Below are 17,705 nucleotides of genomic sequence, written 5' to 3'. Positions count from 1 at the left end.
ATTTTATGAAAACAACCAAGTCTCTCATTCAGGCTGTAAATTTTTAGTACTCAAGCTGTTACAACATGATTTTTAATTAGATTTTTAATTGATAGTTGAAAGATATGAAAATTTCGTGAAAAACAAAAACATCTCAACAAAGGATCTCAATTATTAAATTTGTCATAGGTTATAAGAATGATTTTTCACTTCTACTTGATAGAGAATAAGCAGCTCGTTTTCTTTTTCTTTCTTTTTATTATTTTTAATTAGATTTTTAATTGATAGTTGAAAGATATGAGAATTTCGTGAAAAACAAAAACATATTCTCCTACTATTTTTTGAAGTATGAGGACTTTCTGTTCAAAGTACCTCCAATTGGAGTCCAATATGCCCAGCAAGAAATTTTCTTTAGCACCGATTTTTAACCAGTTTCTTATTGATGCTGTTTTCCTTAGCATTTTTAAACAAATGCATGTCACCCGAATTCTCAAGTATAAGGTACCCAAAGATTCTACTGATTTCTGATTTCTACTGATTTTCTACTGATTTCTACTGATTTCTGATTCTACTGAGGCTGATTTCGAAAAAGCCGATTTCGAAAGTGCTTGAATTAAAAAAAGAATTTATTTGATGATTTAGAAGGTAAAATAGATTCCCAACAATTTGGATTTATATCCGGGCATGGCACTATATTTTGTGGTTCAAATTTTGGAAACTTTCAAAAAACATTTAGAAAAAGACAGAGCAAATTCTGTGGCATTATTCCCAGACATAGTCAAGGCTTTTGACAATTTTTACGGATTATGGACTCGTTTTCTTTCCAATAGATCTCAGTGTGTCTACATGATCGCGACCAGTAAAAAAGAGCTGTAAAAATTGTACGTGTACAAAAATATTCAACCTACAAAGATACACTGAAACAAGTCAACTTAGGTTCCCTTGACAGTTGTGGATATGAGTTTATGTAATGATTTAGACTAAAATACCTGAGCTCTCCAACTCGTCAAGGTTTATTTACCTGACCTTGATAGACCTCCTATTAAAGGACCAAACATTAGACTCTCCAGTCCCAACCTTAAGTTAGACCCTGCAAGTGGAGACCGGGCGGCCAGAGAAAGAATTTTTGGCAGGCTCTCAAGAATGACTTGGATCCTTGAGGTGGCTTCCGCCGACACGGACGTCGTTGGGATGAAGACTGGTTGAAAATTACAGAAAAGGCTGCTGCTGAAAGAACGTATTAGACTAAGTCAGCCTTTTGGTCGTCCTTCGATGTGGGGTTGGATCTATCGTTTTCTGGTTCCCGCAGAAAGTAAAGGTAAGTTAGATTTCTTACAAAATAACTGTAACTGAGTGCATGAATCACATAAAATTAGACTGTAGCTTGCATATAAGAGCTCTGTGGTCTCTATTGAATCAAGGGTGTACCTTGGATATCCCTGATTGATATGATTAATATGAACTCTTTTTTTTTCAGCGGATGTGTTGAATGGATTCAGGTTGATTTATACAATCAGGACAACAACGCCAGTAAAGATATTTGAGAAAGAAAGTAATGGGAAATTACGGGAAATCACAGAGTCACGAAGTTCAACCTTGAATGATCTCTGTTTGTCAAGCGGAACTAAACTTTCTATACAGACGGCAAATCTGGACGGATTATTTCCTAGCATTGATGCAAGGTAGAATTTACTCTTATAAGAAGTTGTCTAGAACCAAAACATTTCCAGTAAAAGAGCCTTTTGGTTGTATGCACGATATACAGGAAAGGGTTTGCTTTCCTATAAACAGGGTTTGCTTCCGATAAACAGGAAGGGTTTGCGAAAGCATAGGTTGGCTGGCCCCCAGCCCCTCATTGCACTTCCTGGCTGAAGGGCCACGAAACGGAGATCAGCACCGCCGGTTTGGACCTTAAGGGTCTAGTGCTGCATCCTTTACCTTTTTTTACCTTTTATGCACGATATATTGTAATGCTTCAGTGAATCGATTGTTGGCGTCTGCAAAAGTGCTATGTATATTCTTTACAATTTATTTACCTATTAATTTATTTATTTACCTATAGACGTAGTATTTACCTTAGATCTCGTGCAACACAGTGACTTTAAACTGCAACAGCTTGAGCGGTGGTTTTTCTTGAAATGTGTTTTGGGTTTTGTCTGGTCTTGATACATATAGTCGATTTTGGTCTATATAGTCTATATAGTCGATATAGTAGATTCTGGTCTTGATACATATAGTCGAATTTCAAAAGGGGAGGGCATTAATTTGTGGGATTGAGGTCTATGAGGTCTATTGAGGTCTATTGAGATTCTATGCAGTATCTTTCAGTTTTTTAGACACTAATAATGGAAAAGCCAGGGGGGTTAATGCTGGGGTAATATTTTTGTAAACTATTCTAAATATCCGGGGGGGGGATCCCCCTCCCCCCCGATTTCGGAAAATATTTTGTTTTATGTTTTCTTTGAAGAATACGTTTTTAGAATTTGAGTGAAAAACAAAATTGTCACCCCTATATATTCTGAAAATGTTTCCCCCCCCCTCCCCTATATTTTCGTCGATTCCTATTTAAATTCGACTTTCATTGACGTTCCTATTTAACCAAACACAGTTATTCATATTGTTACTTAGGATTGGGGCCTGAAACAATTGGAAGTTGCGACTGAATTAATTTTTACGTTCTGGCATAACTAGTCAGTATTTATCGGATGGCATTGTAACATTAGCACCGTTATTACTAAATCCTAGAAACAAGCTCTCGAAATGACATTCACGTGATGCAGGAGCGAACTGATATAATAGAGAACTTAAATTACTTTGTGAATAACCCTCATACCAGAGTGGTGAGGGTGAGCAGTCATACTAGAGCATGGGCGCCCAGAGGCTGAATTCCAGGGGGCGGGGCAAACCTCGTCTAATTGGTACTTTTAATGCTATATAATAGAAATCTCAGAACGAAAATATAAAAAAGAGGCAGCATCATTCATCCAGGGGGGCAGGAGCCCCCCTCCCCAATATGGGCGCCCATGTGCTAGAGTAGAGTTGCACAATGATTCAGTTGCCCTAATCGGGGCACTCTTTTAGAGAACGGTACAATGTCAATTGGGTCCACCATAGTTCGGGATCTTAGAGCAAAATGTGTTTCTTTCACTGATCGGGTATATAAGCAAAAACTTAGAATATTTGTAGTAAACAGATTTAGAGTTTTAGTTTTTCAGTTTTGAATGAACAAATCTCATATCGGCAACACATACATCAGGCGAGGGAGAGCAACTGCTGCGTGAAGCTTTGCAGGAATCTTCCTGTTCAGGCTAGACTTCAAAGAGACAGTTTTGCCATAATTTGATATAATACTTTTGGTAATTTTCTCAATTATCAATAAACATTAACTTCTAATATCATTTCCGTACCGAAGGGTAGCTTACAAAAGTGGAAACTGGCGCTAGTATAAAAAAAACTATCAACGCCATCTAGCATGTGGTGACACTTGGCATTTATCAAGCTCTGTGATTATTTTTCTGTCAAGAACTGAGATCGGATACTTATTACTACCCTAATTTTATCAATTACACTAAGTTAGTTATTCTTATATTACACTGAAAAAAAAATACCAAGTGTAGCCAAAGGCTAGATGGCGTTGATAATTTTTTGTCGACAATAGTGCCATTGTCTTCTCTTATAATTTACCCATACTCTTCGGTCCATATGTTATTTCTAGATACTAGTTTTCTCGATACTAGATACAAATTTACACTGTTTTGTTGCTTACTTGCTGAAAGAGTAAATTCCAACAACTCAGTTTTTAGTGCGTTAACCCGTAAAGCAGCACTTTCAAATCCAGTAATCAGATGGTTGATATTCTCCTGCAAAGAAGCAAGATTGCAACTTAGCTTTAGTAACTCGTCCGCATACGACAGCAAAGTAAAGTCGCAAAGATTGATGCTAAATCCTCCGGCAGCATTTTTAGTCATTTCAGATGTCAGGACGAAACGTTCCCGTGACGAGGACGGACGAGGCTTAATACAGATATTTGTTGAAGACCTCGGAGAAGTCTGATAGGTCTACTCAGTTGATTTTGGGTCAGTCTAACCTTTGCAAAATAGTCTGATAAGGCGAAGGTTCTACAACTTATGCACTGACCCCGCATTCAAGGGATTTTAGAAATACCTGAAACTGCACAACCGAGTCAGACGCGTGACGTGACCGTGGCGTTTTGCAAAAAGGGTATGATAATGAGTTAAGCATATGGTTCGAAAGAACTCGAAGAGATCTATCCATTGTTCTATTCAAAATGGACTTATCTTTAATTTTGATCGAGTTATAAATTGTTCCAAAAGGGCTCTTTAATTTTGATCGAGTTATAAATTGTTCCAAAAGGGCGTAAGTCATTTATCTTCCAAGTAGCGAACAATTCAGCAATTTGGGGATTTCCAGTGAATTCTGATAAAAAAGTTAGCTACGAATCAGTCTTTTAAGGTTCAAGGTTCTTTAATTCTGATTTGTGACAAAGACTTTTTTTTCATTTTGCGTTTTTTTCCATTTTTATTTATTCTTTTTTATTTTCAGATTTTTTCATTTTCATTTTGCTCACCTGTAAAATTAGAAAAAGTGGACTTAGGCCCTTTTTGCAAAACGCTACGGATGTCTAAGCTGTATATAAAGAGGGAGGATGCTATTTTGTGAGCTTTATGAGAAGCTTTTTTTTAACAGTCTTTGTAAAAAAAAAAAAAAAAAAAAAAAAAAACGCAAATCATGTTTCTGCGTAACCCGAACTAACGCTAATCAAGTCTACACATCCCTGAAATTTCTGGAAGCAGAAGTAGCCCAATTGAGAACAGTAGAAACTGTAACTGGTTTATGTTCTATGCACTTATTTGTTTTTTTTTCTCTCTTTTTGGGGGTATTTGACACCTCATCTGCGCAAAATAAATTGGGGACCATCCCATCATCGAAACAGATCTAGAAGAGGATTGAGATATTGTAAAACAATAGGTCTGTACTGTGCCGTAAGCTATCTAACCATATCCCATCAAGACCTCGTGCCTTTTTGGGTTTATATATATATATATATATATATATATATATATATATATATATATATATATATATATATATATATATATATATATATATATATATATATATATATATATATATATATATATATATATATATATATATATATATATATATATATACATTTTATAACTCATCAAAAATACAAAGCATGACGATGGAGTATAACAAAAAGAAAGAAAATGAAAGAAAAAAAAATACAAAAACAGGAGCAAGTACGGGCAAATTAAAACTCAATAAACCAAACCTCTTTAAATGTATTATACAAATAAATAATACAATATAAAAAAAATAATAGTAACCCAGCAAAAGAAAATCAGTAAATAAATAAAAGGAAACTAGCATTTAAACAAAAATCCTTCCAAGGGTGGTTTGATGGATAACCTGTAAGCTTGGAAAAAAGCTTATCTGCAGCATCAAGAGGATCTGGCAAGCTGTATCTCTCCCGCAGTCCACCATTCCTAGTCCAAGGAGGAACCTGGATAAGGAACTTTAAATATTTGAAATAGGCCCTCCTAATTTCTATTTTACGGTCGGCTTAGATATGACAAATATATTCCGTAATTTTAATGAAGTTTTGAGTTTTTCGTCCAAATGATTATCACAATTCTTCTCTAGCTCAGAGTCTTTGGAACCAACCACTAAAGAGTAATGCTTAAAGTAAAACGATAAACGATAAACTTCGGAGCTGAATAATATTAGCGAAAACTATTTCCGACGAATCCGACACTGTTTTTCATTTGTGAAAATTCAAATTTACAAAATCTGTTGATTGTTATATATATATTAGTGAAACTACATTTTGTGAAAAAAGTGTGACCTCAAGTTCATAGATTGACTATTCTGGTGCATCAGAAAATATTTTTGATGATGACGACCAAGCGCTAGATGATATGGACGATACCATTTTAGGATACTTGGTCCAGCTAGACCCCGACGCCGCACCGGCGAATCGCCCGAACCCCGCTGACGAGAGGCCTGGCGCCCCCGAAGTGTCGTAACGCCGCCGGCGCGCCGCAGGCACGCCGTCGCCGACAGAGGCGGCGGCGGTCGTTAGATTTCAAGTTAATTTTGCGGCAATTCTTTATTGCGTCAACCGCAAATTCTGAGCTTTTCGTTCTCGTGTGGTTTATTATATTGAGTTTCCTGATTAGCAATCAGGCAGGGTTTCCGCTATCCCTAGATTTTCAATTATATCTCAGACAATCTATGCGCCACTCCGAAAAAAAAATGCGGGTGTTCAAGTCTCCGCAAGTCACCTCGTCATGGTGCCACCTCTCGTAATGTATCACCCGTGACTTTCCCTGACAAATATTAATTGGCATACCATAATTCTTCTCTTCTCTCTTGTTCATTAATTTTCGTCTCTTTTGTTACTTTGCATAAATAAGAGACAGATTTAATTGCCAATATTGCAATATACAGTTCCTCATATGTTGACAAAAAACAGGATCGTATTTATGAAATGAGTTCAAATCATTTCGAATGCAGTTTCCCAATCGCTATTTATTACATCGTTTGTAGTAAAGAATTTTATTTTCAAATTGAATCCCAAAAAAAAACCTTCTATTGTGACAAATTTAGCTATAGACTAAGCTATGTACAAGGTTTGGGAATTAAAGATTGAACTGGAAGTTACCTAAAAAATATGATTAAAAAATAAATTTTAAATTTTTACATTTTGGAGGGGGGATAGGGGGCTATTATTTTAAAATGATAATACCTCATTTTTTTTATTGAAAGCAGGGACGACAAAAGGTGAATTATTGTTTTTATTTAAAATGCACACAGAAGAAAATTATACCAAATTCCCTAGGGAACCATTGAAATATTTTGATGTACCCAAGGCCCCCCATTAGGACTTGTTCATTGTCTTGGGTATTTTGCGATTTCTCATAGGCTACTGGCCTAAATTGGATTCTGTGTTTGCTACATTTTATTTATTTTCTTTTGATATTATTTATCGCATTTTCATTTCCATGAAACAGGTGTACAATTTCTTGTGTAATATACGAGTACTTTCGAAATGGGTGTATTCTCATGTTTGCCCCCTTACTAATACCCTCAATTTTTTTCAAGGAACACAATGCATTTTACTATTCCGTTGCATGTGTACTTGTCCCCTATAGTCACATAGTTAATTATTAAGTAACTTATTTTTCTAATGAAAGCTGAGACAGTATCCTATCAATGTGGTATCCAGAGGGGGGGGGGGGGAGGGAAGTATTAAATTTAAATTATAAAATAAAGAAATTTTTTTTATTTAAATCAGGGACCGCCCAATTTTTTTTTTTCTAATTTAAAGCAGAGACGGTATTTTGTCAAGGTGGTATCCAGAGAGGGGGGGGGAGGAGTGAGCTATAATATTTAAATCATAATACCTCGATTTTTTTTAAAGAAGGGGTGCGAATAAGTTAAATATTTTTGTTATTTAAAGCACAGACGGTATCCTATCAAGATAGTATCCAGAGAGGGAGGGGGGCATAGGGAGCTATTATATTTAAGTGATAGTACCTTGATATTACCTTTTTTTAATAAAAGATATTTTTTTAAGAATCCAAAAGAGCAAAAAAAAAAAAAACAATCAATATCAAAGTCACCCATTTCAACTGTTTTTAATGTGATAGGCAAAGGGCATTATAAGAAAATTAAGCTTCTAAGTTCAAAGCTATATTCAAAGTTTTCTGATTAGCCTAATTTAATATTAAGATGGTCTGGCCTAAAAAATAAGACACACGTATAGTCAGAACTCCATTGCAAATCCATATATTGCTAAATTTGTCAAGACTCTCCCCCCCTCCTTCCCTCCATAATGGTGAAAAATATACCCTGAATTATAAATCAACACCATATTTTTGGTACATAGCCTAGACTGCAGTTTTCAACAAAATTTTGCGTTTCAGCACAATTCAAAATAATGAGTATTTTTCATGCTCTTTTATAATTAAATAATCACTTTACAGGGACTATTAATTTTGAGCCCTGAAGGGGCTAGAAGGCTCAGAACAGCCCATGGAAACCTAGTAACCCTATGCTCAAAAATTTGATTCTTTAAATAAGTGGCTAAGGAGAAAAATAGGTCATATGTAGCTGACTAATGATTGAAGATGACTTAGGCTATCTATTTTCATATTAGGGGGGGGGGAGTAAAGCACAGGCTCGTGGTATCAACTTCAAAGTCTAATAACCATAATAGTTTATTTATTATGAAGTAACTAAGTAAGAGTCTTTTATTCAGGCTCATCACTAAACAGAATATAACCCAGTTGTGCTGATGATTTGTATCTGGTAATTATGTCAGTGATTCCAATCCTCAAAATGTAAAGGGGGCAAAAATAACCAGTAAGCCATGATAAAATAAAAAGTAGCAAAATAGAAATAAGAAGGTATTTTTCAAAGTCTAACTGAGGCAACTGCTCCCCCCTCACATAATTGGCACCCCAAAATTATGTGGCCTAATGCTGAATTAGAATAAGCAGTGTACAAGGCAAGTACAAACAATACAATAATATATTGTATATGATTCATAATACAATAATATATTGGTATATGAGTCATTATACAATGATATATATCACATAACAACAATGACAGATGATTATCTAATAGTATTGCTTTATTTAATCAACATTAATCATTCAGAGAAGCCATGACTCTAATTTTGTTCTTAATGTAATTCATGTTTTGTTCCACTAAATTGTTTTGGGTACTGTTCTAATATATGGGCAACATGCAAGAATGCAATTTGACAAAAGCCAAGAACAGATAACACTACCCAGTAATTTCCTATCTTATGCTCTATAAACAAGGGGTTTTTCACTCCAGGAACTATATTCAAGCTTTAGTTTTTTGGGGTTTAGGAGGAAAAAAGTACCTAGGTTAGTTTAGGTTATGTATCTATTATATGCTATGCTTTACCCCCATCCTCCTAATGTGCAAATATACAACCAAAATTTGTTTCTAAACTATCATATTTTTATTCTATTTTGTTTTATTTCACTAGCATTAACCAAACTTCGCTTCTCGCATGGTCCCCAGATATTAGAACAATACCTTTTTTTCCTGCATTGCTTTAGCATTACAGTATGAAATTCATTTCAGTAATAAATACCCATAATTTTTTGAAGTCCTATAGGATATATGTTCTGAAAATTCAATTAATTATTATTATTGTTGCTGGTTTGCCTCTGAGTCCAGGCAATTTGATGTTCCTATGACAGCCCTAAGACTTAGCTGCCATTGCATCAGACCATATTCAGGCAGAAATTATGTCACCTGTTCACCTGCAAATGCAAGCTAAATGTTGTTTCAACTAATTTTGAATGAATTTTGTGTTAATGTAAATGTATGAGCTTATAAACTGGGTTGCATGTCTAAGACTTTAGGCAGGTAGACCCTATGCCACTTGTTTGCACACAAGGCCAGGCAACTTTTCAGTCAACCAATTTTCAATTAATTCTGTTTTAGTGTAACTGTCTTGGCTTATAGATTGGTTTTTCTGACTGAGGACTTCAAGTCCAGGTGACTTAGTGTCAATGTTAATCCTAAAACTTGGTCAAAATACCTTAGACTCTAGGCGGTCAGTCCTACTTGTAAAGTCTACTTGAATTACAATAGAGATTACTAAGATTTTTGGGCTGACTCACAACAGACAATGTCTATGGAACTTGCTGATGAAGAAGCATCCTAAGCCTAATTTTCCTGGCCACATAAATTCTCAGGTAGGTTGACTAAGTCTTAGGATTGATCTGTGACGACCAAGTTGCCTAAACTGCCATTGGAACTATGAAAGGCTATCTGTATGACTTTGTTGTTTTCTGTATGTATCAGTGGGGTAATGTAATTTATTTTGTTTTTTAGTGGATCATATATTAAATAATAAAACCAAAAAGTATTCTGTATAACTTTATTCATGTTTCTCTATAATAATTTGATGTTTAAAAAGTTATACAGAAAACTCTATATCATTCTCCATGTATAAAGGAAACACAATATTGCCTATTGTTTTGATTTTATAGTGCTTTGAATATAAAAGTGAATGACAATATTTGTTGCTTAGAGTATAAAGAAACAATGACTTTAATAGGCCTAGTCAAACAGTGCTCACCCAAGTAATTTGTATTTCTAATATAAAAAAAGCATAAAAGGTATATACTACTATTATATAGTAACTATGAGGTAGATTTATATCAAAACATTCGAGCAAATTACACAGCCTACTAGGTGTCTTACCTTAGCCTACATAAGGTAGGCTATCGGTGGAAGTCATTAGGTCTGTAAAACTACCAATAGGGTAGCCTATATATTGATGTTTTCTTTTAGAGTCATTAATATTAACCTTTAAAATTCTTCATGGTTAAAAGATCCTGGAATGCCAAAAATCCTAGTAACATCAAGATAGGCCTAGTCTAGCCAATCTCTTTTCTAAAAGCAGTCCTTACAAGTATTTTTCAAAGAAAAAAGCTCTTCTGAACTAGGTTCCGATTTCTGTTTTACCAGAACATACAAGAAAACAACACTTTCTGAGGCTATATGCTCATTTTTTTATTTTTGGGTCATTTTCTACTGTTCTTCTGCTTTTTTAACAGCACACGTTCTTTATTTTTGAAAATGGCACAACCTTTCGCATTGGAATATATTATGTGAACAGGCGATCTTTCTCCTTAAAAAATGAATTATCAATTTTTCACACTAATTTAAGACGTATATGGCTGTGTAAGTTTGCACTTGACCAGTTTAATGAATTAGTTTTCATTTTAGGTGTCCTTGGTACTTTAACTAACTCATCCTCAGTAATATCAAAGGAGCATGATTTAGAACTAGTTTGGGGTCTCTTGAAGGATCTCCACATCATTTTCGAATCTTTTCCCTCTTGATCTGACACTGTCAGCTTCTTCACTTTTTAGTGTTTTAGTTGGATTAAGGTAATCATTCTTCGTACTCAAACAACTGGAATATCACCCCCGACCGGGGTATATTGGGTCTTTTCTAAATATTATACCACAACTTAGTACGTTTTTTGGCTTGTTTTACTTAAGGTCACTTGTCCCACCCTGGTTTTTGAAAACCAGGACGGACCTTTCGACATAGGATGGTAAATTTTTCCCCGGTTTTCAGGCGACCAGATCTCGGACACCATGCAGTAGCAGCTAGTGGGGTACTTCAACTTTACTTAAGATTGTGTCACAAGTGTATTGATAAGGCATGGCGTCTATCTTTTCCCACTCCATTTTGGTAAAGAATTTTTTAGTTGCGTGGGCTGCGGTAGACTGATTTGGGATACTGAATGATAGACTCAAATGATTGCTGCAAGTATGGTTGGCGTCAACACTTACATTTTGCATTAGTGGAAGGTTTGTTACCAGATGGTCAATATTACTCCTACAACCACTTTTGTGTATAAACGTAAACTGTTGATCTTTCTCGCAAACATATATTCCGTTTGGTAATGCTGCTAGAAAAATGTCTGTTAGTTTACCAGGTACGGAGGACTTACACTGGTATTCTTCACGGATAAAAAAATTGTATGTTGCCGATTCTGCAGATAGGTCTGCTTAAAGCCATTGTTAAGCCATTATTCAACTTTGTTTGAAGATATACATTGATGAGGAAAAAGCTAGTTGGTCCCACAAATTCCACAGAATTGTACCTGTTGCACGGCTCGTACAACCTACATGGGATCTGGTAGTCGACTAATACAGGAGTGGTGCCGCTAGGTCTTCCAAGCCTAAATCGTTGCTTGACTTCATGCGTGAATACTGATTTGTGGGGAAAGGACTAAAACAGCGGAAAAATGTCTTTGGTAAGCAGTTATTCTTTTACACAAAATACTTTATAATCAGAGCAGATCACACTTAGACAGTCTATTTTCGCAGCGTTGTGGCCTTAGATGTTAAATGAACACATCCAATCAAAATTTTTAGATAGCCATTTTATTCAACGTAGTAGAAAGTTCTGGAATTTAGGTCTTTGAGAATGACAACCTGACACGCTGACGCTCTGACACGACCTTTTACCTCAACTGTAGGAAAATTCCAGCTTTAAGGACGGGCTGGGACGCTTTGTTCATAGGTTTTTTAACAGCTAGACAGACTATAGCTTTGATGCTCCTTCTTTCTGTTGGAACACAGGGCACATCTGACACTGCACGACTGAATGTGGGTTTCTCTCGTCGATTCGTTGGGCCCTACACAACGGGGACAGCAGGGTTGATTATTGCATCCTCGGGCCAAAAGCTAGAGTGATTGACACCTGAAGCACCACTTTTGAATTTCTTTGAACGCTGTTACTCTGAGGTTGGTGTATTCGAAATGGATACCTTGCCGGATAGCCCTAGCACGTGATAATGTATTAGCAAAAGCAAGTCGAACTGTATATGAAGTCCCAAATCTTTTAGCTTCTGTGACATGGGGGTTATTTCCTCTGGGGTGCTACCTAGCAGGACAAATTTGCAACAGCCATGAACTTTTCTGTTGTGGTATATCACTTTAATGTCACATATCTTGGATAGCAAGTCACTTAGGGTTTAGGTAGATGTTGTCCACTTCGTGTCGACTACTACCTTAACTTGTTCCCCTTTAAAAGAAATTTCAAAAATCTTCGTAGTTCTTTCTGTATTTCTTGATCTTCGTAGTCTTCTTTCTGTATGCTGGTTCTCCTCTCCCCCACCCTCTCACACCCAGTTATTCATAATTATTATCAATTAATAATAAATATTAGTAATTACTAGTAATTAATAATGATACTAGTAATAAAATACTAGTAATTAATAATAAACATTATTAATTATTAACAAATGTTATTAATAAATATAATGAGGTATTTCTACCTTGAGTGGTCTTTGTTTGTCAAGTGGAGCTACTTTTCATACAGACGGGAAATTCGGAGGGATCTTTTTCTAGTGCTGATACAAGGTATCAATGCTTGCTGTTATAAGCAGCTGTGTAGAACCAAATAATTTTCGGCAAAAAAAGCTTTAGGCTGTATGCACCGTATATTGTAATTAGCCTTGGTGTATCGGTTGGTGACGTCTGCAAAAGTGCTATACATATATCCTTTTTTTATTCAAGTTTGTTTGTAACATCGTATTTACCTTCGGCTTTGAACAACATAGTGACTTCCCACTGAATCTCCTTGAGCTTTGCTTTTACTTGAAATATATTTTGATTTTGCCTGGCCAAGATGCATATTGAAAAATTTCATGAAGAAAGGTTGTTTACTTAAACTAATTGAGGGAGAATCCCTCTTCCCTCGTTGATTTTTTGGGCTGGGGTCTAATTATATGAGATATCTTTTAGTTTTTTAGACATTAGTAACAGAAAAGCCAGGGTGTCAGTTTGGGGGGGGGGAGGAGGAATCAATTGCCCCTTAGATTCGGGAATTTTTTTCGATATTTTTATTTTAATTTTTTTTTTTTTTACTATTTTCAGTGAAAAGAATCGAAAAAGTAAAATCGCCCCTTCCTTAATTTAAAAATACATTTTGTCCCTCTCCTTCATTTTCGTCAATTTACACCCAATTTTCATAAAATATAGTTATTCATATTTTGGGTTAGGGGATCAAACAGTTGCAAATTGCGACTGAATGAATTTTTGCTTTCTAACACAATTTTTCAGTAGGTATTGAATGGCATTGAAAAATTTGCATCGTTTTCAGTAATTCGTACAAAAAATTCACTTGAATTGCCAGTCTCGTGATACGGGGGCTGAAATAATATAAAACTACAGTTGCTTTCCCTCATGCTAGAGTAAAGAGGGTGAATGGGATTTAAGGGAGGGAGCTTTCGTCTTTCCACGAAAAAACTCTGATAATGCCTTTCTCTATTTGGATAATTTACTGGTTAATTTTGTGAACCTGGGATGGAGGTTAGAAACTCAGGTTTACAGTTTCTAACCTCCTGTAGCCGTTTGTCTCCTGTAGCCGTTTGTTTGAGGGATTTTCTGGATATTTTTATCATGATTCTCTAATGCTTTGTCTAGTTTTTTTTTCTAATTGTATCGTCGATTTTGTGTTGGCTAATGCTTTGACTTATTATTTGTTAAAGAAATTTAAAAAGTATTCATATTTTTTCTGTATGCTCAATCTTCCCCATCCCTCCTCCTCTCACACCCAGTATGTGTTTTGTAATTAAGGAAAATTGCCGCATAAATATATTGGGATTTGTGTTATAAATTTTTTAGTTGAACATTAATTTTGTTGAAAGCTATGTTTTGAAGTCTGTCTAATATTTTCTTTTCACGGTAATTTTTTAGCTGAAATTTTAAGCTTAGATTGTGTTTAAATGTTTTGAAATAGAAAAAAAGAGAAATGTTTAGTTTTGAAGTTGTTGTCAGCAAACGTGAGCGGATGGGTTACTAGTCCTGCAAAATTTAATGTTAGATTATTTTTCAGAATGACATCTTCAAGTAATTCAGTGATTGCTCTGCCTAGTTCCCAAGCCGAAAAAACGACGGGATTAACTAGCTCTCAAATGTGAGTAATTTACTCATTGATTTGGTTTAGTTCATCGTCTTTGTCATCCTTCTTTCTTTTCTTTTCGCTATTTGTATTTCTTTCTTTTCACACTTAAATTTTTCTCTTTTTACTTCTTTTTTCAACTATTGAACATTTTTCATTTGGTTCTAACAGTATGAGGCATGTGGGTCAGGTTATTACCACTTTTACACTTGGCCTATTGTGTAGAGACAAAAGTTGCTGTTGTATCTGGGTCCAGTAGCACTGGTGGGTCTCCAGGTCATGCTGTTTTATCTTCTATTTTATTATTATTTCTATTCGATCTATTATTTTTATTATACTTTATCGTTATTTTTGCTCGTCTATTTTTTTTCTTTTTAATTTTTTTTTTTATTTGAACGATTTTTCATATATGAAAACCTGAAATTGATCGTAACAGTTGGAAGTGTGTGGATCAGGTTATTAGTACTCCCTTTTATTATAAATACTTCAAGTTATAAAGGAAAAAGTTGCTGTTATTTCTGGGTTCTGTAGCAACGGTCAAGTTCCATGTTAGACTGTTTTATCTCCTATATTTGTTATTCTTACTTTATTCTATGTTATTCTATATTTGTTATTCTTACATTCTTACTAGCTTTTTGATTCTTTTTTAACTCAACATTATTAGTTGTTTTGAGATCAAAATTTAAGCTAAACATCTATCTAACTAGCCAAAGAGCCTGTCCGGCTCATTGGCCTGGTGGGCTTTTTATCAGGTGTTAAAAAAAAGTAAATGAGAAAGAAAAATGCATATGCTCTTTTGTGTGGACTGGAGAAAATTTATTTTACCCCCCTCCTCTAAAAACATTAAAAGTAGCCTTACAACATAACTTGTCTTGGAATTTTTAAACTCAATCTCCCAGAGCCGTGAGTCAAAACTGGGATACTTACCTAAGTACGTACAGAATCAATGAGAAATACTCGCTTGCCTTCAGGCATGAAAACATATATCTTCTTGCGATGAGCAGAAACCTAGTGAAGACTCTGGTTGTAAAAGTACTCCAGAGAAAATATTGACTTCAGCTACCCATTGTATAACCTAACGTGATTGGCTAGGTGTTATAAACACCACAAATGACGGAGTAGTATGTCTGATATTTAAAAAATTTGCTGGGAGATCATCATAACGAGCGCTTCTCATGGTGCACATGAGAGGTGTGATGAGCACCTCTCACACAATGACAAGAACCCCTCGCCCATCCCATCGACTTCGAGACCTTTTTATTTCATTGCAGGAAGTGAATTTAAGATGGAAATGATTTTTCTCCTCTAATTGTTTTCAAGAAATTTGAGATTTTCTACTATAAGCAATAGGGTTGTAGCCAGTACTTACTTACTTACTTAGGTCCCCGCCATCCTCGTGGGACGTTTTGGGGCCATTCCTCTTGCTAGCTCATGCGTAAGGGATCGGTACTTTGCTCTATCTGGTGCGATACGTGACAACTGGGCTATCTTGACATTGTCGAAGTGGAAGTTCTTCATCCATTGTTTTCGTGGTCTGCCTCATGGACGAAGGCCATGGAGGGATCCTTCAAGGGCTATTTCGGGAGGCGGCTTGGCTCCATTCGCTTGACGTGGCCGAACTAGCGCAGTTGCTGCTCCTTGATTTCACTTAGAATGGTTTCAGTGGACTGAAGCCTTTGGCGTACTTCCACATTTGTGATTTGGTCAGTGTATTTGATTCTAGCAATGTGACGGAGGTATCTCATCTCAAAAATTAGAAGTTTCTTTCGTCTTCGATATGTTTCGCATCCATAAATAACTATGGGGATTACTAAACTCTTGAATAGGCGCATTTTGAGTTTGTTGGTAGGTGGTTGTAGCCAGTCTTTGCAGTTAATTCTGTAAGAGCAAGTTACGAACAGATTCTACGTGGGAATTATGTAATAAAACATTGTAATACTTTATTATTATTGTAGTATTGTATAAAATATTTTATTGTAATATTAATGTTGTATAAAACATTGTAATATTGTAATATAATAAAAAATTATATAAAATATCTAATAAAACTCACAAGACGTACGGTTTTTTAAGCCATGTCTTAACGCCCTTCTGCCGTAAGATTTGACGAAATATTTTCCATGCAATCTTACTTGCATTGGCCTTTTTTACCTTGTGATGTTAAGGTAGATGTTTCTGCTGGCTTGTATTTATTTATTAATTTATTCAATTTTTAGTTGTTTTTATTGTGTTAAGTTTATATTTTTTTCAACTTAATTTTGAAAACTATTTATTTTTAGTAAAACTATTTACTTTTATTTTAAGTTATATTTTTTATTTCTTTCATATAATTAATTAGTGAAATAATCTTCATGACTCTGCACCATGTCCTCTATAGCACTATTACCCTTTTCAGTTTAAGCTTAAAGTAGAGCTGACTTTATATTCTGACTATTTTCGAGTATCTCAAAGTGGGGTTTTTGTGTTTTTATTCATGCTAATCTTCTCTCCCTCTGAGCTATTCAATATTTTTAGTTGATTTTCCCGGCCCATAATCGTCATGTCCACAGTTGAAGTATGAATTGAAGGGTTGCAACTAAAGCTACTATTTCCCGTATCCTCAGTAGAAATGTTTTGGTGTTTTACTTTTATTACTACTACGGCTACTACTAACAACTCACTGCGACACCAAGCTGTTTGAGGCCAACACAGCTACGCGCGCTCTTCTTCCGTCCCAGTCTATTCTAAGCTTCCCTCTTTACACCCTCCCAAGAAATTCCCATTTCCCCTTAAATCTTTCCTTACGATATTCTCCCATTATAAGGGTAGTATAAGTATAAAATTACTTATACTAATATTAATTACCTTTCCCTTATTTGTGCTTTATTTGAACTTTTTTACTTGATTTGTATGGCCTCTAACCGCCATGTCCAGATTTCAAGTATAAACTCAAGGCTTCCAATTAAAGTGACAATTTTCGGTGTCTACTAACAAAAGTTACACTAACTTACTAAAAAATAACAACTGTAGTTTATCAAATATAAGTTTTGTTTGGTTGCGTGTTACAATTTTTTCTCATCTTTTTACTATTTTTCTAGTATGTGTTCACTGTTTAATCTAGTTTTTTTTTTATTTCCTTGTATCTTTTTATTTCCTGTTTATAAAGGGTTCTGGATGTGAATCCGAAATATTCAGACTTTGCATGTATATGCATTTCT

General features: G+C 35.2%; 1 protein-coding gene across 1 annotated transcript in view; it reads left to right on the top strand.

The window, feature by feature from the left end:
- The window catches only part of LOC148942512 (ubiquitin carboxyl-terminal hydrolase 4-like), a 124,728-nt gene that overhangs the window by 32,196 nt on the left and 74,827 nt on the right, over positions 1–17,705 (top strand). The window contains exons 5-6 of the mRNA XM_089102139.1: positions 1,457–1,661; positions 14,443–14,523. Coding sequence (XP_088958265.1) covers positions 1,457–1,661; positions 14,443–14,523 — 286 coding nt within the window. The remainder of the gene's footprint in view (positions 1–1,456; positions 1,662–14,442; positions 14,524–17,705) is intronic.

The sequence above is a fragment of the Artemia sp. Qi Xiang Cuo genome, chromosome 16, assembly GCF_049724085.1.
Source record: "Artemia sp. Qi Xiang Cuo chromosome 16, ASM4972408v1, whole genome shotgun sequence".
Classification (NCBI taxonomy): domain Eukaryota; kingdom Metazoa; phylum Arthropoda; class Branchiopoda; order Anostraca; family Artemiidae; genus Artemia; species Artemia sp. Qi Xiang Cuo.
Note: the sequence above shows the minus strand (reverse complement) of the source record. Positions and strands in the feature narration are given on the sequence as shown.